The following is a 23,256-nucleotide window of genomic DNA, read 5'->3' as shown; positions in this document are numbered from 1 at the left end:
ACGACCCATTTTCCTCAGCTTTCAAATGCATGTTCAACAAGTGTTGGCTTCATCCTTAAATAGGGGCCACCTGATTCACACCTGTTTCTTCACAAAATTGATGACCTCAGTGATTGAATGCCACACTGCTATTTTTTTGAACACACCCCTTTCAACTAATTCAACTAATTGCCCAATTGCACAGCCTTAAGAGCGTGCATATCATGAATGCTGGGTCTCATTTGTTTTCTGAGAATCTACTGAACCTACTGGTAACTTGTTTGCCACGTGGCAATAAAAAAATATACGAAAAACCTTGATTATTCTGGTTAGTCACATTGTACTGCTATTATTTTGAACAATACTGTACAATTTATTTATACATAAATATTAGTAGATGCACTATGCTTTTATTATTTAAAAAGTGAACAACAATTTATATGTAGATTGATTTCTCCTCTCTGTTTCGTGCACATTTTCTCATCATCACTCCTGCTACATGAATATTACGTAACACTATGGAGACGGAAGAAGTCAGAAGTCACTTAATTTATGATTTGCTGTCTGTCTTAAGCAAATAAATAAAAACGAATTATCTGTACCATACGTATAAATTGCAAAAATAGCGTAATACGTTTTTCCATTGCATTTGAATTAAATTGGTAGAGCATTGCGCTATCAAGCACAAGGTTGTGGGTTTGATTCCCCAGGTACACATGTTAGGTAAAAATTGATAGCCTGAATGAACTGTAAGTCGCTTTGGATAAAAGCGTCTGCTTAATGCATTAACTTAATTTAATTTAAATAGGGCTGAGCTGTATGGAATCACATCAATAGCAACTTCATATGTATTTTTAATCTATCATTGTTGGCTATGCATCAAGATGTGTATTGTCTCTCTATACACACACACACACACACACTTACATTAGAAAGAAATTATTTTAAATATAAGGCACTCTGAGCCATGCTATATTGTGAATATGATCATGATGGAATGGGTTACTGCTCTTTAACAACATACCCTGTTTACAATATAGCCTCTCATGTTGCATGCCATAAAGAGCACAGGAAACAAGAAGTTCAGAAAAGATAAGCGCTTCTACTTTATTACACGTCAAGGTTCCAGAAGATACCATTCTTCTAAATAGGGTGTGGGGGTTTACACAGCCCTCTTTACTGCTGGCCATTTCATTCATTGAAAACAAACATATTTGTTTACATGTCCATTCATTTGTACATACACTCATATTGTTTACATGTTTGAATTCATTCATTCATTCAAGAGGACCAATCATTTGCTTGCTTTGAGCATCTATAAAACCAAACATCCCTGGTCAGTCCAGTATCCACCAATCATCGGTTTTCATTTATACAATACATTATTTACAAAGGAGAACAAGTTTGGTTGAGATGTCGAAGGTTTGGCCACTTAATGGTGGGAAGAGTGATGCCCCACACCCTGTATCATAACATAACCGCAGGGTGCTAAATCGACAACTGTAACCTATCGAATGACAGGCAACCTTTAGAACAGCCTATCAGGTTTCAGGGACACCACTGTCACAGCCAATCAGAGCTCAGGGAACCACAAGTGTAACAGGTTTCCAAAAGCAATTCCATCCGGAGTTGGTGGGAAAAGTGAAAAAGTCCCTGATGTGCATGTTACATTAATAAGCATCTTTTACAAAATTATGGAAACTCTATAGAACCGTACCATTCTCTCAAAAAGGTTGGATTACACATTTTACTATAAAAGCAAAAAATCCCCACAAAAAAAGATTGAACTTAAGAACAGTGGACACATTTTAAAAAGGTGTCGAGATTCTGAAGGCAAAAAAACTATAATGAAACACCAACCATGAAATGTTAAATACTTTAACTCTTAAAAGAGAACCAAGAACATTTCTATATATTCAATAATTTACAGATTGTTCATTGTTTGTTTCATTTCAGCAGCAAACATGAGACATTGAGTTTTTTTTTTAAACCTGTTGCTGTGAGCTTACCATTGCCCCAGCAAGAGTTATTATAAGAAAAAAGAAACCATATGAAATAAAGATATAACTGTAATGAATTAAAACAGCCTAAAAAAAGTTGCGAGCAACTTTGACTGGCTTCCAAGGTTTAACAGCAGGATGCTTGAAGTGAAAAAAAAAAAAAAAAAAAAAAACATAACTTTTAAAATCAACTTGCACTACAAACAAGGTTTAGACGTATCATACTAAACGGTTATGGCACATTCTTGTGCAAGATTTTTTGTTCAGTTTGACCAACTACTGGTGATACAATCTGATCAAAAACGTTAGTTCAGTCATGGGATTTACACACCCATGAATGTGATTGCTTGAATAAGCTCTTTATTGAGCCCAACCAGGACTGTAAGGCCTCAATTTGTGTCGTTAATAATAATAATAATACAAAATGTACACCCCGCATCATTCACAAAATCCCAACTGTATTGTTCTTCAGGAAATAATGTAAAATTTGATTCACGCTAAGCACACTCGCGCAAATAGCTTTGAAAAAAAAATTATTCAAAATAAAAAAAGGTTTAAAAAATGTGATTAAAAAAAAGGAAATAATAAAAAAAAGAAATAAAAATAGTATAGTACCAAAGTATTTCATAGTTCTGTTTGGAAGCCATATATACTCTATATGAGATATATGCAAATTATACATAAAAAAAAAAAAAAAATTGGGGGTGTAGTTCTGTTTGGAGGCCAATATAAACTCCGTGAGATCCATGCTTATTATTACAATTGCACGGGCTGTAATGTGACCAAGTATGAAATGAAACACGGGTTTGACAGACATCACAGTGTGTGTTTGGCAGCATGAGGTCAGTCATGGCTCACAGTGCTGAAACACAGTGTGTGTGTAAACTCTTTCAAAAACCCTGAGGTGAGGTCGGGGTGTTTGAGGTTGTTCGTACTGGGTGTATAAAAAAGTCTAATTGAGATCTGTATAAAAACGTGTAACCCCATATGTAATGGAAATATCTGGCAGTACTGAAGGAAATGGGAACAATCAACACTGTTGGGGACTGTCGTACAAACCCAAAACAATATGGCTGCTTCGTAAAGCATCCCCGTACCAGAATTGTTGTACATTGGGTACTAGTTAGGTACCATCATTTACATAAATATTATTAATGTAACATTGCTTGAAAAACTACAACTACTACTGCAGTACCATTGCCCTTTTGCTCGAAAGGTGCTGTTTTACCACATGTGATGGTAGAAATTGATTTGTATCGAGTTGGACAGTAATGTCTGAAGAAGAGGTGCGCACAGTGAAAGTCCGGTTGTGACAGATTTATGGTTAGTGGAATCCAGCATTTGTGAGGTCCGGATATGTGATGTTATGAGGTCTGTTTTGTCCATATGGTTTCGGTAGCGTCCGGGTGATAATGTGGTTCTGGAAAATGAGGTTAGTGAGTTTATTGAGGTCCAGTTTTCTGAGGTCCGGCTTGTGGTGAACGGGGAGAGATTTTGAGTCTTGATGCTGAAGAAACGGCAGCTTTCTACTCTTCATTCTGGTGGAAAAAAGGAGAAACGAACGTTAGTCAGATGATCAAACACAAAATAAAGCCTAAAAGCACTATTTAGAGTAGAAACACGCTGTTAATCTGCCTTTTTAGGAACGCGCTGGTCTGTAGCGCCCTCTCATACACTAAAACAAACAAATCCTCCCTTTCTTTGTTTATTTGAAAACACAACTCTTTCTAAGTTCTCTCCTTCGGCCTGAGGAGTAACTGACCTTGCCAACGGTTGATAAACAAGCATCACTGTTTCCCTGGAAACGTTCAACACAGATTTGAACAGCCTGAGAGGAGCCAAAAGCTTTATGACATCATCGCTCGGCACAAATACAGAGAGTGAGCGAGCGAGCGAGCGAGCAAGACCTGATGGAGACAATCTGCTCTCTTTCTGCTTGCCTCCCTTTATCCATTCACAAGCGTATGTGAGCCTCATCCGAAAGTGGCGCTCCAGACTCCTGCCCTGTTCAATCGCACGTCTAATCCACTCAGACGCACACAAACAACTACGAGCTGTTTTCATTATATAACACTCTCACTGACTGTGATTAAAAGATCAGAACGTAGACAGTCAGCATTAGTGCGCACACACACCTGTTCACCATCGGTTCTGAAAAAAACAAAGAGGTGACGGCATTAAGACGTCACTCATATGTGCAGCGATTCTGGGCTTGTGAATGGTCATGACTTCAGACACAGGGTTTAAAGTCAACATGAAAAGACGTGCATTTCTAATATGTGATGTGAAACTGGATATTTGAATTAAAAAAAAAATATATTTACTCATTCTTGTGTTGTTTTAAACCTGTAGTACATAAGAGATTTCACTCGTTTAAATTGGTATCGCAAGTCTGTCACGTTGACCAACAGATTGATTCATTTGCCGTGTAATTAAAAAAAAATAGGGACTGGGAATTTCAGGGTTCAAGACAGACATAAAAACACCTTATAAGCAGTGTTGGGGAAAGTTACTTTTAAAAGTAATGAATTACAATAATGCATACTCCCTAAAAAACACAGTGATTACATTACTTTTGAGTTACTTTTTAAATATGGGCTGGGATTGCTCGTTTGTTTTTATTAAAAAAGTTCTTCTTTTACAAATTGAAAAGCCCTTTCACAACAAAAGTTAAATTAATACACCTCAGGCTGAAGGAAATGTTAAGTCTGTAGAGGCACAGCTCAAACAAATTGCATGAAGAATATGATGCAGGAGAAGAACATTCAATACTATTTAGTAATATTAAAAATAAAACATTTCATTTTTGCTAAGTATGGCTGAATTGGATCACCGAAGTTCAGCAGCAAAGGCACTGGTTAATAAAATGGGATTAAATAAAACTGTTATTTTCTTATTTAACACTGGTTTTATTTATTTTGAGGAATAGAGACGAGTAAATGCATGTTGACATTTAGTCTAGACCTACAGTATCATGTTCACACAGCGCACACAACACTTCTGCACATGATTTTTCTCATGAGAGCTGTCAGTCAAGATGTGGGAAACAAGGTGACAGGCATTAATTAATTGAAAAAGAACGCAGATATTTCCGTCTAAATTAAAATGTAATGTTACCAATCAGTTTTCAAAAACCAATCAGTTTAATTTGTTAACAGAATCATTCGGTTTGTGTGAACTGAATCAAAAGATGCATTCAAGGTCCAACTGAAAAGAATGAGGTTTTAAGAGCCTCACAAGCTGAAAAGACTATACTTTGATGGTACATTTGCACCTTGAATGCTCAACTCCCTCATCTATTTATTTATCACAGAAGTCCAGAAAGTAAATTAGGTCAACTGTGACGTTCACAGTGTTTGTATCTGTGTGCGTATTCCTGTACAAAGCGCTGCCCTCTTTCCATCCAGCTAACATTATTCTGACACCAGCTCTGCCCTGGAATACACAACCTCGCCTGTATCACAGTGAGCTTATTTGTTTAGACTGGTTTGATGTTGTTCCCAAACCTTTTACCTGAAGCTGTCATTGCTTTGGACTCAGTTTTCATGATGTCATACATGAAAGAGAACTAGCCATAACAACACGGAACGACTGACCTGATTTGTTATTTACTTTCAAAACAAATACAGCTTCAATTCCTCACTTAACCTCTGAAACCAAACCTGTGATACTTTTCCATTACTTACTTTAATTGCACACAGAAAGCATGACAGTAGGCCCTGTGACTGAGCTGAGGACAAGTAGGCCCCAGCACGGAGCTCCACAGTTCCGATCAGGCCCCAGTTTAAATCTACGGGAAGGACCAGGCCTGAGCTCAGAGCTGAAGAAGGAGTGGCTTGAGACAAACCTCAGCTATAAATACAGCTGTGTGCAGCAGTGGAGCAGAGAGCCGCAGGTCTAATAGCGCAGCACTGAGAACATGAAAGCCCCTTCTCATCTCCGCAGCAACCCCGACGTCAAGCGCTTTTATAGTGCGGCCATTTTTAGGGCATCTTTCCTCTTTACTTAGAAAACCAGAGAGATGGAGAAAATTGCAGAGGGTGAAATTATAAGCTGCCGGACTGTGCAAACACGTAGCGTGGGAAAAAAAAAATAAAAAAAAAGAAGAAGAGAGGGAGCTCAAAAATGCCGCTCACGGAAGTCGCAGCATCCCGGAATGAAGGGGAGGAGCTACTGGTAATATTCAGCATTTCCAGAATTCAGAAACTAAAATTCTGTTCCTGGAATTAGTGCACTACAGTGGGCATGATATGTCAAACTCACAACCATCTTGATGTCAAAAAAGACAAGACTAAAGAACATAAAGGATTCCAGTGTATGTTGCATGACAAATACAGATTCATTTTGACAAATTGCACAAAGACCCCAGTTCAGTTGAAGTCCTATGTTCAATGATTTGTCCAGGCAAATCATTTACTCTCCATCAGTTTTTTTATGTTTTATTTTATAGAAACTGCTATGGACAATTTCCACTTGAGTTGCCAGACATTTCACACATACAGAAATCACAGAATAAACTGTAATGCAAAAGTAATACCATGACTAATATGTTTGATCAAAAATGATGGATTCAATTATAAATTTACTGAAAACAAATTAAAAATGTATATTTACATATAATATAAAATATAATACCAGAGCTGGGTAGATTAATTTCAAAATGTAGTCCATTACTGATTACAGATTACATGATGAAAACTAGTTGGTAATATAATCTAGGTTACACATTTGAGGTAATGTATTCTTCTCACTACTCACTTTTTAGATTACTTTTTATATTATTTGTCTTAAATTTACCATTAAATTTCTTTTTTTATAAAAAAAAAAGCAAAAAGAAAGATTTGTTTAAATATATATATATATATATATATATATATATATATATATATATATATATATATATATATATATATATATATAAAAAAAAATCAACATCATAAAATGTATTAAATGCTAAATTAAACCAGGGTTTCCCAAACTGGACTTAAATGTATTATTAATACATTATAATACATGTAATCATAATAAGAATACAATTTAAGTAATAATATTTCACAACATTAGTTTTTACTGTTTTTTTAGGCTTGGAAAACACCTTTTCGATGAGGTAAAACCATGAGTGTCACAAAATCGAATTACAAAAATTACGATTGTTTCCAACCAGGTAGTCCCACACCAAAGCACCATTGGTGTAGCTCATGTTATATGAACTCCATGGGGGCTACTAAAACATACTACAAACTCCATTTGGTGTTGGTATTGACGCAGATATCTCACACCTTTAACAACCCCTTACACTTCAAGGTTTTCCATGATCAGGACTGTGGGAACCCTGTGGGACTGTGGGAATATTCAGGTCTCTTTACAGCGCTGATAATAATATCAACAGCTTGACTTTCTCAAAGCTGGGACGAGTGCCTTTTCCATGCCTCAAACATATTACATGCATCACATGCATGTGTTAAAATAAGCAAATGTAATAGAAGCCAGCATTACAGGGGACTGTAACGTCACACACACTCCCACACTACAGTAAGTTATCTGCACACTCATACAGCGTCTGCAGAGGTGGGATTTGGAGCTTTACTCTGCAGAGAACCTTATAAGGCCGCGAGTGAGGGGTGGTGCTCATCTACCATCAGCTCAATGAACTAACGTCATTCAGCCTGTGAAAACACACACACACAGGCAGACTGTGCCAGGACCCGGGAGAGCAGGGCCATTTTTAGCCCGCTGAAACTTCCACACACATCCATCCCAACTCACTGCGAGGGATATGGTTACAGATGTGTGCCGCAGTGAGTGCTGTGATTAGGCATGACTGACGTCAGTACACAGGTCGTATTCGCTGAGAGAGAACATTTAGCGCTGATGCCAACACACACACACACACCAGGCTCTTGATGAATTCAATGCCAGACTTCTTAAGTGAGAATTGCTTACTTAAAGGTATAGTTCTCCCAGAAATGCTAATTGTCAATGATAAAACTCACCATCATGTCATTACAAACTCATAAGACTTTAGTTAATTTTCTAAATTAAGGTATTTTTAATGAAACCTGGGGAAAGTCTGGTTAACCAAAATATTAAAGATCCAAAAAGGACATAAATAGGAATGAACTGATATATCAGCCAATAATCGGTACTAAGTATCATTCGATAAAAGCAATTAACTGTAGGGCTGTCACTTAGTTCGAAAATCGATTGCACAATCGATCGGACCAACCAAAAAAAGTTTCGAAAATGAAAATAGGGAATCGATTTTAACCAAATATGTACACTATTCATTTTAAAATAATTAAACAATTAAAATATATAGATGTAACAAAACTCACAACCGAGCAGAAAAAGAAAATAAAGAATTCCGAAAGTGCAGTGTGCGTTGCGAAAGCTAGACAGAAAATACCAGCAATTTTAAGCGCCTATAAGACCCAGTGACGTCGAAAACGTCCTCTTATGCTGCGTTCACACCAAACGTGAATAGAGCGTCTGGCGCAAATAATTTAAATGATAAGTCAATGTAAAGGCGCGTTTATGCGCGTATTGAGGTCTCGCGGCGCGGTAGACGTGAATTCGCCTCTTTCGCGCATCTAGTTACAGGAGTCCTGAAAAGGATCATTGCTAGCTGAGAGCGACCGGCTTTTGTGGTGGAAAATTGGCAGTAATACCCCCACCTTGCACAGCTGTACCTGAGTGTCCCTGGGACATCAGTGCGGTCTGAGTGCATCTTCTCAACAGCTGGACATAAAGTGAATAAACAACGCTTTGCTCTGGACCCTGAAAATGTTGATCGACTTGTTTTCCTGTCCAATTAATTTGTAATGGCCCTAGCCTTTTTGCGTGTTTCATGCCTGCCTAGTGCCGCCTAGCATTAGTGTCGGTTAAGTTCAATTAAAAAAATAATAATAATAACACCTGTTCTAAAGTCCATTTAAAGTTTTTTTTTTTGAACAGTTGTTTGAAATGGATTGAATCATTATTTAAAATAATCTTGAAATGCCTAAATCATAAATGCAGCCGGGTTGAAATCTGCAGTGATGTTTTTCGTTTGTTATGGCAGCCGTCCCCACTGCATATATATTTTTTTTGAGAATGATGCACTCCTGTTGCTTTTTGTTATTCTGCCAGAAACTGCATGCCAATAAATAAGAAATATTGCTGACTTGTGCGTTTCCAGCACTCTCTTTACGTTCGTCCGTTATTTGACGTTGAAAAAGGAAACGTCTTTTTTTTAGACATGGAAAATCGATTTTACAATCGATTCAAATAACACTTATGTCTTAAAAATTTTAAATGATTTTTTCACAAAAGTGACAGCCCTAATTAACTGTGAAATAAAGTAATTTCAATGAAACCAAATAAAGTCCAGGTAACACAACGTTAAATATCCGAAAAGGTTATAAACAACGATTCACTGATATACTGTATGAGTCAAAAATCAGTATTGGTCAATAAAAGCTCAGTTCTAAAATTATGTTCACTATTGGTCATCGGCTAAGTGTTTTAAAAAAGCTGGTGATCAGTGCCAATTATATCCTGTCAATCTAAAGGGGGCAGAAAAATTTGGCTGAATGCAACTTATGTGTGAAGAAAATGTCCCTTGTGTAAACTTATACCTGCTTTTAAGTTAATGCAATAAAGTTACCAAAAATAGCTCAGTTAATGCAGGTTCTTTTTGACCGTATGAATCACCCAGAATCAACTATGGATCACAATCGAAAGATATTAAAAGCACTCAATGATGTGATAAACATTATTAATTAATGTACATTAGACGGGCCGGTATACATCATGGTAATGAATATGCACGATATTGTTAACGTGGGCACTTTTAAATACCGTGAATAATAATATACTACAAATTATTCCGAATTTGGAATGCATTGAGAATAATTTCCCATTAACTGGTCAGAATGAACAACGCCGCTGTATGCTCCTTGAAAGACCCGCGTGTGTGTGTGTTCTGATGTAAACAAGCACGCATTAGAAGCACATGGGGGGAACACGTGATAGACGTGCTGAATGAAAGCACATGGCGCTAAACTGCAGAAAATGCAACCATTACCCTGGAAACCCCATAAATAAAGCAGCTGCTCAACTTTCTAAAAAAGTATTTAAATAGATTTGAATAGCCATTCAAATTTGTGGATTTGCTGTGTTGTTCATCACAGCGCCATATACTTAAATATTTAGACTTAATAGGCTATTTATTTTCAAACATTTTTTTCCATTTTAATCTGAACTACATGCCCAAGATATTGTTTGAAAGTGTTTTGATTTTTCACTGTTCGTTCACACGTTACATTATTGCTCCATTACTTAACATTAGTTAATTTATTAGTTAATTTATTAGTTAAACTGTCAATGAATAATTCTTCTGAACATTCATTAAAATCGAACGTTGCAACTGTGTTATTTAATGAGCTAATATGAACCAAGACTTGTATGAAGACTTGAATTAGCAAAAGGCAATCAATCGTTTCGTGCTCATTGTGAAAGCAACATTCAAAAGAAGCATCCATTCAAAGAGTATGCGATTTTGGATGCAGCCCATGTGTCAATCATTGTGTAAATGTAAATAAAAGCCTTAGTGTAATATTGAATCATATAATGAAATCATATCTCTTTACCAGATTTGGATTAAAGCGCTCAAAACATATGGATTCATTTTACGACGCATTTAAACTTTTTTTAAGTTTTGGTTACCTGGACTTTCAGTGGAGGAACAGAAACCTCTCAGGTTTCATTAAAATATCTTAATTTGTGTTTTGAAGTTTAACCAAAGTTGTATGGGTTTAGACCAACGTGGGGCTGAGTAAATCACAGAATTTTCATTTTTGGCTGAACTATGTCTTTAACACAATCAAACCACACTGACAAACCTCCACTCATACAGTCATAAGACGATGACTAGGAACTTCCCAGACTACCTCACGATCGGAGAACTTCACGTTCTCTCAGCACTGGGGGAGAAACCACATGCAAGACCACATCAGAGGTTTCCAAAACACACCCTGAAGTAACACACCTATGCGGAATTCAGATGCAGTTGTCTACTGGAGCAAAAACTGACATAACAAGGAATAAATCAAAGGTTGAAAAGATCCCAAAACAAAATGGGGATTAAATGTTGGTGTTTGTGACAAGCGAACACAATGGTGCAGCCGTTTTGGGGGCCAGAGAAAAACAAATCGGCTGTATCAGCTCTGTGTGTGTGTGATGTGGAAGAGACAGTGTGTGCCAAATACCATTCCCTTTAGCAAAGGAAAAACTTCCATCTCCCACACACACACACACCAGATGTTTTGCCTACTTCAGCAAGTTGAGACACACACTCGGTTTCTCCTCCCCTCGCTGCCGCACTCATCCTAGGAGCAGTAAACTACAAGACTCGAAGCAGATTTTCCCTCTGCCCAAGATGGCCTCAACCGCTGGCCTTGCTTGATACAGATGTAAGGTGAAAGTGGCTGTTGCTGTTCACTGTCTCTGACTCCCCACATTATCCCAGACGTGAGAAATGGCGGATCTTCAAAGAACTTATCAGAGGAGGCTTATGGAGACCCACTTCACACGGCTCACAAAGGCTCTCTTGTGTTTGGTCACACTTTGAACATGTTTACATGTCTTGATAGAAGTCTTTTAGAGGGGGAGGAAAGATATGACTTACGACCTTCACAAAAATACTATGGTAAAATAAAGTTTTTTGGACATGGTATTCAGAATACCGCTGTATTACCATGATATCATGTCCAAAAACCATAGTGTTTGCACATTAAGTACCATATAAATACCATGGTACTTGAATCCAGCAAATATATAGTTAAATTAGTTTAGTTATATATCAATGTAAAATTCAATTTCCATCACTTGACTATGGTATCTGCTGCCACTGCAACCATTTTTTTGGACATGTTTACACAATGATTTTAGACTTTACCACAAGAAAAAAACAAAATTAAAATTGAAAAATGAATTTTTTCACAATATTACAGTTTTGTTATTTATTACTGATTATCAAAATGTGGCTCTAGAGGCATTCTTTTAGATTTTTTTATTATTTTTTTAATATAAATTATTGACTGTAATATAACAATTGTGTTAATTACCAAAAAAAAAATACCATGGTATCTTTAAGGATGTTTTTTGGAAGTACCATGGTACATGATAACATGAAACAAATATCTAAGAACTACAGCATAGCCAAATGATAAGGAAAGGGGAAAAATGTGTTTTTGGTGAACACAGATGTGGTGAGAGAGAGAAAGGATTGAAAAGGACAAGATGAGAGAACGTCACCTGACAGGAATCAACTCTCAATCCATGACCTTTCATTAGAAACTCAGTGTCCCTGTTGACTCACTCACACACTTAAACGTGATGTGCCCTTAAACAAAAGGCGACTGACAACAAAGAGCTGGAACACACAACTCTAAAACTGTGTTACACAAAAAAAAAAAATGGCAAAAAAAAAAGAGAGAAGAAGAAAATAAAAGGCAGCCCATTTGAGGCGCAGGCATGCCTGAGCGGACTCACTTGAGAAACTTTCCACTGCGCTCTGACCTCAGCGACAAGGGCGCTCACACACACACACAAAAAGACTTCACAACAAATCCAAAACTGACAGAGGCGACCTATAAGCACTCACGCAGTACGTAAGCCTCTCTGTGAAACACATCCCAGAACGTCTTCCGGCTTCGCGCCAAGGTCATATTTACCGCCAGAAACGCAAACACAAACAAAAACAAATGTCAGTCAGTGAGTTTGCCACAGCTTCATTTGGATGGCGTCTACTATGTTGTTGTGGGGAGAACTGAAAGGAGAAATGATTTACCGCGCTCCTCTAAAAGCAAATATAACGTCGTAAAGAAGAATTCGGAGTCGTAAATATCACACATCACCTAAAACAAGCGCTCTCGCTCGCACACACACTGACGTCTTTCCTGTCATATCTTTATGAACTCTCTGTTCTTGCATTGGCCTTGCCCCAACCCTGACCAGAGAGAGAGAGAGAGAGAGAGAGAGAGAGAGAGAGAGAGAGAGAGAGAGAGAGAGAGAGAGAGAGAGAGAGAGAGAGAAATAAAAAGAGGAGAGCGAGTGTGTGTGGTTGGGGTGAAGTGAGGACATGAAGCTGACGGATCCAACTGGGCCATGAGGAACTCGTCCAGACCAACGGAGCTGGGCGGAGTGGAAGAACAGTACTGTTTCTCTCTCTCAAACACACACATGGGCTAAAAGACAGTTCCAACGTACATAGACTCAGCACTTTTGCTCAACAGAACTAAACATAAATATAGGACACATGGAAACACATACTATGGATGTCATGATGATACTATAATGTCAGCAGTCAATGCAACTGCAAAAACTATTATGCTATAAACAACCATTTACAAGTATGAATAAATAATAATAATTTTAGTATTAAAGCATTGAAACATTTGACATCCTAACATGTCTTGGTGGCATCGTTGGAGCGAGCACATCTAGTGCTGTCAAAGAACAAAGCCTGCTCTATTAAAGCTATTGATAGAGGAGGTTCCACTTTCGCCTCGTCAGTCCAGACATTGTGATCTCCTAAAAACAGACACCCATGTACGTGCCGTCCAAGAGACCATACCATTCCAGCTTGCGGCCGGCACCTACCAGTGCTTGAAAATGCAAAACACTCTGCTTTCATTCACCCATCCGTCTGGCCGCACAGTCGGTTCAAATGCTTGTCAAGCATTGGTGGAATAGTGGCACGGATCATTCCCTTCTAAAAACCCATGGCTCACGTCCACCCGTTTGATGCCAAGTCCCATGGTGGGAGCATGAACACTCTGATACCTGGCCAAGCTCACCACATCCTTCCGTTCCGACCCTCACCCTAAATAGTCAGCAGCACATTAGCAGTGTGAGTACTCTGTGTGAAATTTCTGACAAACTTAGAACGACTTTGAAGAACAAAACGGGACGAAGGAGTTCATGTGGTTCTATATTTGGCGGATAAAGCTAAATGCAAAGCTCTGATGTGGAAATGATACAATAACCACATAATATTCAACATTAATGAGATAAGCGAGATGAGTAATAACATGGATATTTGACTTCACAACACCAGATAGAAACGGATAAATTTTGTTACTTTTATCAGTCCTTTGGAAATAGCCAAAAACTTTTTGTTCTCCACTTACGTCAATTGGAATGAATAATTCACTTAAAATCAAAATCCTATCATTTCTTTCTCTGCCAAACCTTCTGCTAAGCTCTTTTCAAAGTTAATGGGAGTTTGAAAACGGATGCTGTCAGGCTCCAAGAAGGGCAGAAATACACAATACAAGAACCATAAAACATGTAGTGCATATCGAACCTTATGAAACCAAACAATATCTCCTTGTGAAGAAAACTTAAGCCATTTAAAGTAGTTCATTCAATCATATCTAGTTCTCAAAACTGACATTCATATATATAGAATGCTGCAGCCATGATGTCAAAAACCAGAAGTCTAATTGTCCATGGGTTCCCTTGAGATTTTCCTATGGGTTTTTCATTTCATGAGTGAAATGAGGTCTGCGGTAAACATAATTTAATCATATTTGGATCTTTTCTTGTGCAACAATCTGCACACACTCGCACTCCAAATGTTTCTATGCAGTCATTTATCAGAATATATATGTCATATGTTTGGAACATCATAAATGTTTAAAAAAAATTTAAAAATCGAATTTAGATAACTAACTTTTTCCATTTAAAGGCAGTCAATACTAATTCTTAAAGGGGGGGTGAAATGCTATTTCATGCATACTGAGTTTTTTACACTATTAAAGAGTTGGATTCCCATGCTAAACATGGACAAAGTTTCAAAAATTAAGTTGTACGTTTGAAGGAGTATTTTTGTTCCAAAAAAACCTCTTCCGGTTTGTCACAAGTTTCGGAAAGTTTTTTTCGAGTATGGCTCTGTGTGACGTTAGATGGAGCGGAATTTCCTTATATGGGTCCTAAGTGCACGCTCTTCTGCCGGAAGAGCGCGCACTCCAGTATAGCAGAGCACTGAGAGGCTGAGCACAGCCTGATCAGAGCGAGAGCGTCGCGAAAAGTCACAAAATAAGTGTGTTTTTGGTTGCCAGGGCAAGACAACCCTGCACAGATTACCAAAAGAGAAACAGCATTAAGGGACCAGTGGATGGAGTTTATTTTTACAGAGCATCAACGGAGTTGTGCAAGTGTTTTTGTTTGTTCCCTGCATTTCGGATTGCACATCGTTTATTTCTTAAGGATAATGCAGTCCCAACGGAAAAGGGTCACGATTGTGTGTTGAAACCGCAGGCGGTGAGTAAAACTGCTTCAAATATCTCTGTGTTGTTAACTTAGCTATCAGTGTGTAAGCACATCAAGTAAACAACATGCGATGTTGCCATCAAACTGCACTTTCCACATGTACAGTTAAAAAAAAAAAAAAAAAAAAAAAAAAAAAAACTACATAAAGTGGAACTTAGTTATTTTCCAAAACCGCTAAGCAAATATATACAGTTTCAGTACATACCACATAGCATACCGCCTGTGCTGATGCTGCTCTTGTTAAATTTCAGCCTCTGGATCTGTGTCACAGCTTCCCCATGCTCTCAACTCAAAAGCCTACTGGCGCTCGTGATTCTTTAGCTCCGCCCACACGTCACGCCTCTAGGCACTCGTGTTTTTCCGGGAAAAATCTTTCTCTTATAAATATAATAAAAATAAAGACTTTTTGGAGTTATGAAGGATGCAGTACTACTCTATAGGTAGACACGGTGTTAGGAATCATTAGTTGATAACCCTTATGCGGATCTATGCTTCGGGTAAACCTCCCCTAATTCCCCTGCCGCTGCCATTACAAACTCCACCCCCCCAGCTCGCCCCCGTCGATGTCATCTTCCATCGCGATGTTTTACACTAGCCATTGTCCGCAAATTTGAAGACATCGCACAACCCAAATTATCAAATACAGAACTATTAAATCTAAAGACAAAAACAGTATGAAACTAAACAGAGCTAGACAGACTAAACTAGACAGAATTAGAATAGAACACTTTAAATATTACAGATAAGAACAGAGGAATCCATGCATTTCACATCACTTAAATATTTGTCATTTCTGCTGGCATGTGTGCTCTGAGCATCTGCTAATATTTGACCTTGGGTACTAATAGCCCAATTTGTATGAACACACATGAGAGCATTTACTCTATGTTCTAAATGCTGAAAGGGATAGGTTATGCCTATTAAGCAAACATTTTACTTGCTGCCTTAAAAGCAAAAACAAATCCTATGTGCTATATGGATTTAAATGCCAGGGTCGTTCTACATGAAACACTGATTGGAGAATTTCTGGTTCCCCTTATACACAGCCTTGATCAGTTAATCTCTTAAACCCTCCTTATTTCGCTCTCCTTCTCCTGCTGTGTGCCCCTTCCTACCTCTCTCTTTACTTCCTCTCCATCCCTCCATATCTCTGCCTGTGTCTACTTTAACAAGCGGCTCTGTAAAACAGGCACAAATGCTGCTGTTACATTCCAACCCTGGAGCTACACACACACACACACACACACACCTCTCATTTCCCTGTTCACACACATTCCAAGGATCTCATCAAAGAACAGAGCACCAGACCTGCCAACCTCATGCCACTACTGATGACCTCGACAGTGTGATCTCTAATATAGCCGTTTTTTATGAACCTGCTTCCTGCCTGATCCATCTTCGCTCAAGCATCAACTAGAGATTTTGATGAATTTCCATATTAAGTTGTTATTTTAATTGATGATCTATCAAGTTAGCATTAATACAGAAAATTATTTGCTAATATTGCTTATACTGCAGTATTGGAAAGATTTAAAAGTGATGCATAACTGCATAATTTGTACTACAAACATGAATAACAAATGCTCAGATGTAAAGACATTGTAAAGACATTTTACAATATTACTGGTTTTACTGTATTTTTCCTACTGATCAATTAAATGCAACCTTGTTGAGCTTAAGAAACCTACATATCTTACAGAACCTAAACATTTGAATGGTACTAATTTTATCAACTTAAAAACATTAACATTAAATTACCATTAATATGGAATAGATTACTGATTTTGAGGTACAAGTGAACAAATCAACCATTCCTTAGCTTCAAATTAATCAATGATAATTAAACAATAGCCTGAATTCAAATGAATACCCATGATTCCTCTGATCTGATCCCAGAGCTCTGCCCCTAACCGATCACAATGCTGCACAATACTTGGCACTTCAAACCTCCTAAAGGATGCAAGAAAAGGGAGGGAAAGACAACAAAGAGGAAAACGTGGTTGAAATGGAGCTAGAGGGAGAAGGGGACAAGAAGCCAGTCTGCAGGGTGACCCCATCATGGTGGCCTGAGGTGGGCAGGGCTTCTAATCGTCTCACTCTGACCAAACCCACCGAAGAACTCGGTCACCCCGCCCCGCCCCACCACTGCCCAATGGTAATGCGGCTTTCTGAAGCCCCCGGCGTCTCAGTCTGTGGCCCCTTAATCCACTGTGACATGGGGAAAAAAGCGCTGCGGCAACAGCGTAACCATAGAGATGGGTGGCATAGGCGCGGAGCCACACAGGAGCATGCCATGGGCAGAACATGTGCCAGAGGCGGCAAATTAAATTAGGTACTGGAGCTTTTAGATAGACATCCTGGCAAAAATGCAAAAACAACACATGCAATAAATGTACCAAAATTAACCCTCACACAAAGAAGTACGTCACAAAATGCTAAAGTACAGGTGAAAGTAAGCACATTAAGAGTAAGAGGAGGTTTCTGTTTCCTGCAGATGATGTCCACATCATCACAGCTCTTGTCTCCAAAGGAACACAGGGGGTTTTACTAAGGAGCACACACTCACACACAAACAGACACACACACAGGGCTTCCCAGAGTTAAAAAACATTGGTTACGCAACACTGAAGCCCCTGTGTTCGCTCTAAGCCTCCTAAATATGCCAAGCCAAACTCGACACACACACACACACACACACACACACAGCAACCAAGTCAAGAAAGCATATGAGTGCAGGTTTTCACCCCATCAAAAAAAACTGCTTCCTTAGAACACACTGGGGCGAACTCACTAAACAGTTGCGCAAAAACAATCTGAAAGAAATGGTAATTCTGTCATCACTTACTTATCCTCATGTTGATCCAAACCTGTATGAATTTCTATCTTCCGCACAACACAAAGAAGACATTCTTAAAGATTCTCAGTGTTATTAGACCCCATTGAAAGAGTATGAACAAAAACTGTTTAAACATTCTTCAAAATACCTTTTGTCTTCTACAGGAGAAGAAAAAAAAAAAATCATACAGGTTCGGATATTACACAATTTTCTTTTTTGAGAGAACATCCATCCCTAACAATATCCTCAATTCTTTTTGTGGAAAACATAAAACCATTAAAGGCTAAAACAAAAAAATCATTAAACAATTGTCTATAAATAAATTTGCACTTTAGTGTCCGCTCTGCTAAGACTTCATATGCAATCTTTATGATACACACAAAAAAACATTTCACATAGGGGAAAAATAAAGGAAGGCCAAGAGGGTGGAAAACCCTTCACTCGCTGAAGGGCAAGTAAATAAACTAAAACAACGATGATACAGAGTCAGCCAGGCATGACACACAAACCCTTGGGCGAAGTGGAGAATGCACAGTAGTGGCAGCTTTGTAGACTTCTCACAGCGCTTGATTAATATCAAAGACAACTCTGAAGAGTTGACTCACACACTAAGTAAACTTCCATTCAGGAAAAAGACATCCTATAAGCTGCTTAGTGACTCACAAATGCATATATGTGCTGTTTTTTCCTTTTGTCGCATCGGGAACAAGTGTAGACATGCTAACCCTTTCTGCCTCCATTCACAAATATGTCCATTTATCAGCCTGAAGAGGCCCAGTCATCAGTGGGAGGGATTCTAAACCCCCTTAGCTCTCTCCTAAGATTTCAGAACGGGATTTTCCAGCAAAGACTCAAACTACACAGATAAATGGGGGCTGATTTTATAAATAACATGATATGCACATTACCTATTAAATATTCTAGACAGGCATGATAACACAAAGACACTAAGAAATGTATAGCTCAAACATGCCAGTTATCAAGAACACAGCATTCTAAGGTGCTCTTTTTGATAACCATTCTTAAACAAACACTTGTTCTTACCTTCTCTGCTTGTGAGATTCCCTCTGGTCTCATCTGATTTGGGGAAGTTTATACTGGCGTAGGCACTGAGCTCTTCTATGCCTTCGACAGCTCCCAGCTCCACTGGCCGAGATTGGAACGCATTCCAGTCTGGAACATGCTGCTCTCCATTCTGCACCAGATCCAGATCGATGTAATTCAGGCCGTTCTGGTCATGGTTTTTTAGTGTGGGAATTGGGCCTGAAGTGTTTTCCCTTCGTCCATTGGTTACTGTAGATGCAGGTGGACCGGCAGAAGCAGCAGAGGCCTCACCGGGTCTTAACCACACATTCTCGAAAGAGGCGGAGCTGTGGCGCTTCACATCCCCTGATTGACAGGTGGCCGAAGTGTCAACTGTCCCTCTGGTTGCAGTTGAAGCAAAAGTTTCTGAACTGTGTCGCCGTCGACCCTGTGGGTCAGCCCGGATTACTTTAGCCCCTTGGTTCCGCCCAGAAGTGGAGTTTACTCGTGTGAATGCACTTAGACCTGACAAGGGTCCGATCAGAACTGGTCTTCCTGGAACACCACTTAATGTTGTCACATCATGATTGGGTGATACAGAACAAGGAGGGGCATCATCTGCATCCGGCAAGGCCTCGGTCATCAGCATCATTCGAGGATCTGGAAAGCTAGTGCAGGATGCTAACTGCATACTGATGTAGTCACGGCTACATATGCTCTCACAGGGCAGTGGAGGGGAGGATACAGAGTTTGATGGAGTGATTATGGCATAGTCCGAACAGGAAGTGGAAATCTGCATTTCTGGGCACAAACGCCCAGCTTGCCTCGACCCCAACTGCATGTTCATGTACTCCGATGATGAAAGATCTGATTGGGCCTCAGCATCCACTTCCAGTGACGCCAAGCTCGCCGAAAACGCCTTGCTGTTGAATTCAATGTTGACATACTCGCCAGGACTTTTGGGCTCTGTGGGGAAGGGACTCTCACGTGTTCGTGGAAGAGTACTTGCTTTGCTAGCGTCCAGTGACAGCCGTGTCGGACGTGTCAGCCTCCCGTTGCTCTCTGTCCTTTTGGGTTTGACAGCAGACTGCTGCGAGTTGCCTTGACCACCCAAGCTGTCGCTGCTCGCTGAAGACGAGGAAGAGTCGGCATACGCCAATCGACTTGAGCCCAGTGATATCCGAAGAGGGCTCTGATCCTGCTTTCTGTTGGCATGTTTGAAGGAGCGGGGCAAAGAGAAGTAAGCGTACATTGGCTTGGGATGATCTTCTACAGGGTTGAAAAAACAGTCTGGAGGTGTGCTGGTCGTTGAACAACTAGCCGGGGACATGTTTATGTAATCTCCACAAGATGACACTTTACCTTCCATGCTCTCTACGGAGAGCTTAGGGTTGACGCCATTAGTCCAGATCTTGCCATAGTTTGTTGTGCCATCTGGAGAGCAGCTGCCACTTGGTGACATCATCATGTAACCATTAGAGTCAACATGCGAGTGTTGCCGGGGGTTGATAATTTGCTGTGGTGCAGACACACTTTTTGGACTCATGGGCATGTAGTCACCGCTCTTCGCTGTTGGGGTCGCAGGCGCAACTCCTGGCAGCATGGGCATGTAGCCGTCATCTTTGTGATCTGGTCTACTGTGGTCTTTAGCTTGTGAAGTGTCTATACTTTCCTCTGGGTATGAATGTGTTGGCATGAAGGAGTGCCTGTATGATGACGATGATGACGATGCAGAGCGGCTTCTTGGGTATGTGGGCATCATTACAGTATATTCCTCCAGCGAAGTAGCAGACGATTGTGAGGGAGTTTTTTGATGGCACGGCGTTGGCGGTGACGCACCAGAAGAATGTGTTCTCTTCCGGAAACATTTCTCCAGCTCGGGCTCATCCAGTCTTGATGGCGTTCCCCTAGATTGGCTACGCGATTGGCTCCCGGAACCAGGAAGTGAACCAGGCTTGGCCATGCAGATGTAATTGTTTATCTCCTCCTCTCTTGCAGGTGGCGTGTGACCAAGCGAGTCTGGAGTCACACTACGGAAGGAGCTTCGAAAGTCACATGGGCTGGATCCATATTCATCCGAGGAGATGAATCCGCCATCACTGGGCGATCCAGATATGGAGGCACTAGAGCGCCGTGGAAAGAGGCAGTCAGATGTGGATCCATGTCCGCTGGTGCTGCTGGAAGACAAGCTGACAGGGCTGATGGCTGAGGGGGAGCAACGTGAGGTGGGCGTGGGGATTGATCTGCTGTGATTGAGTGGAGGGTGAAGTCTGGAGGATCCACCCCTGTGTCGCTGTGATTGAGGTCGGGCTGTGCTCGGACTGCTTGGACTCCCATCCACTGAAGCCGGCCTGGACATGGTGCCCTCCCCATCACTGGACGCTCTCACTCTGAACGAATGGCTGTGTTTGCCAGGTCTAACTGGAGAAGTGGTTGTCACACTCTCTGCCCGAGAGCGCCTGCCCAAGCCAACTTGACTTGGGGGAGGATTGTTGTTATGATGCCTCCTGACAGGCACTGAGATGGGGTTTGAGCAATTGGAAGATGACTGACTTTTGCTGCGGGGTCTGAACTCCTCACTCATGGCTTTCATGGCTTCTAGTAGAGTTTCATGCATGTTCTGAGCCACAACGGAGTCATCCACTTGCATCCAAAACTCCCCAGGCCCCGTCACAGCAGATCTCCCGACTTCAATGAAAAAGAAATTTTCAGAGTGACCACATCTTCTAATGTTCATTAACTGCAGGACCACAGCAGCCGCATCAGAATTGAGTTTCACAAAACTGATAGTCTTATTGGTGAGGCATAATCTGTAAACACCAATCAAGTTCTTTGTGTGACCCAGACCCTTTGGTTTCAAAATAACCTGCCAAACCTCTTTGAAGGCAGGTCCCGGCGTGGCTTCGCCGTAATTATCCTCGCCAACTCCGCGGGCCGCGGCAGTTTCGTGGACCTTACCTCTGTTATGAAGATCAACCAAGGTTTGATACCACGACTCCTGCTCTACCTCGCTGTCAGCAGCGATGGCGAAGTACTCATCCTTGGTATAAAGCGCGACGAGATGTTTGTTTTTAGAATCCGCTCTTTTATTGATGTTAAAGCAGCTCTCCAGCGGAATGGACCTTTTCGGTGCTCCAGATTTATGTCTCCACTTCTTCTCGTTTTCATAGTACTCCAGTCGGGACGGTCCGGAGGCGCTCGCCGCCCTCAGTACAAAAAACCTTTTGTGCATGCTTTTGGGTTTCCTTAAATAACCCACCTTCTTCACGTCTGAAAAACATCCTTGCTCCGTGGTGGGGCTTGCCATGGTATAAAAAATTAATTATAGAAAAACTGCAGGATCTAAAGTCAAAGCCGTATGCATGTAATCTTCGCCAAATGTGAGCGCGGAGATAAAAATAGTTCCATTTAGAAAAATAGCACTTTAAACAGGTCACAATTGTGCACTCCGAGAAGAGCTTCAATTATAACAGTTCATCGATACCGTAGTACACTAGGTATTTTTTTCAGCAGCATTACATTGTTAAAACTAAGTTTAAATAATCCATCGGACATCCTCAAAAATATTGCAAGTACCGGGGAGCACCAAGTTTAAAAACAAAACAGCAAAAATTACAAAACAGTGTCCTTTTCAGTCCGGAGATCCGAATGCATTATCAAAACAAGCGCAGTCAGCAGCGCACGACCCCATTTACCCGAGAGATCAAAGCGTTGTCTGCAAAAACCCCAAAAGTGCAATTACACAAAGCACCGACGCAAAGTGTGCATCTGACCGTTATTTACAACGGAAACGTACCAAGTCCGTTTGAACCGCTGCATAAGTTCCTCCAAAACTCGCTGAGTTTTCTTTTTTTGCGATTCCGTAACAGACCAAAACAAGGAACCGCTCGTGTATATTTGTATGGAGGAGTTGAGACTGGGGGTTGCAGCCTAGCTTGTTGCGATACAACTAAGAATCCCGCCTCTTTTGGAACGGTCCTCGTTTGATTGGAGGGATCTAATGTCAATCATCATAGCTGTGAGAGACGTGTGATTCAAACATAATGGTGGGATATTTGATTCTCCCCAGTGACTCGATTCTTTTGAATTAGTTCACTGAAA

At 40.2% G+C, this 23,256-nt stretch overlaps 1 protein-coding gene across 1 annotated transcript; it reads right to left on the bottom strand.

Annotated features, from left to right (window-relative positions):
* Positions 1–1,061: 1,061 nt before the first annotated feature.
* irs1 (insulin receptor substrate 1) lies at positions 1,062–23,073 on the bottom strand. The gene is made up of 2 exons (XM_052576494.1): positions 19,177–23,073; positions 1,062–3,517 (listed from the first exon to the last, which is right to left on the bottom strand). Exons 1-2 carry the CDS (start codon positions 22,460–22,462, stop codon positions 3,513–3,515), a joined length of 3,291 nt encoding a protein of 1,096 aa, XP_052432454.1. The 5' UTR covers positions 22,463–23,073; the 3' UTR covers positions 1,062–3,512.
* Positions 23,074–23,256: the final 183 nt, after the last annotated feature.

The sequence above is a fragment of the Carassius gibelio genome, chromosome B15, assembly GCF_023724105.1.
Source record: "Carassius gibelio isolate Cgi1373 ecotype wild population from Czech Republic chromosome B15, carGib1.2-hapl.c, whole genome shotgun sequence".
Taxonomy (NCBI): Eukaryota; Metazoa; Chordata; class Actinopteri; order Cypriniformes; family Cyprinidae; genus Carassius; species Carassius gibelio.
Note: the sequence above shows the minus strand (reverse complement) of the source record. Positions and strands in the feature narration are given on the sequence as shown.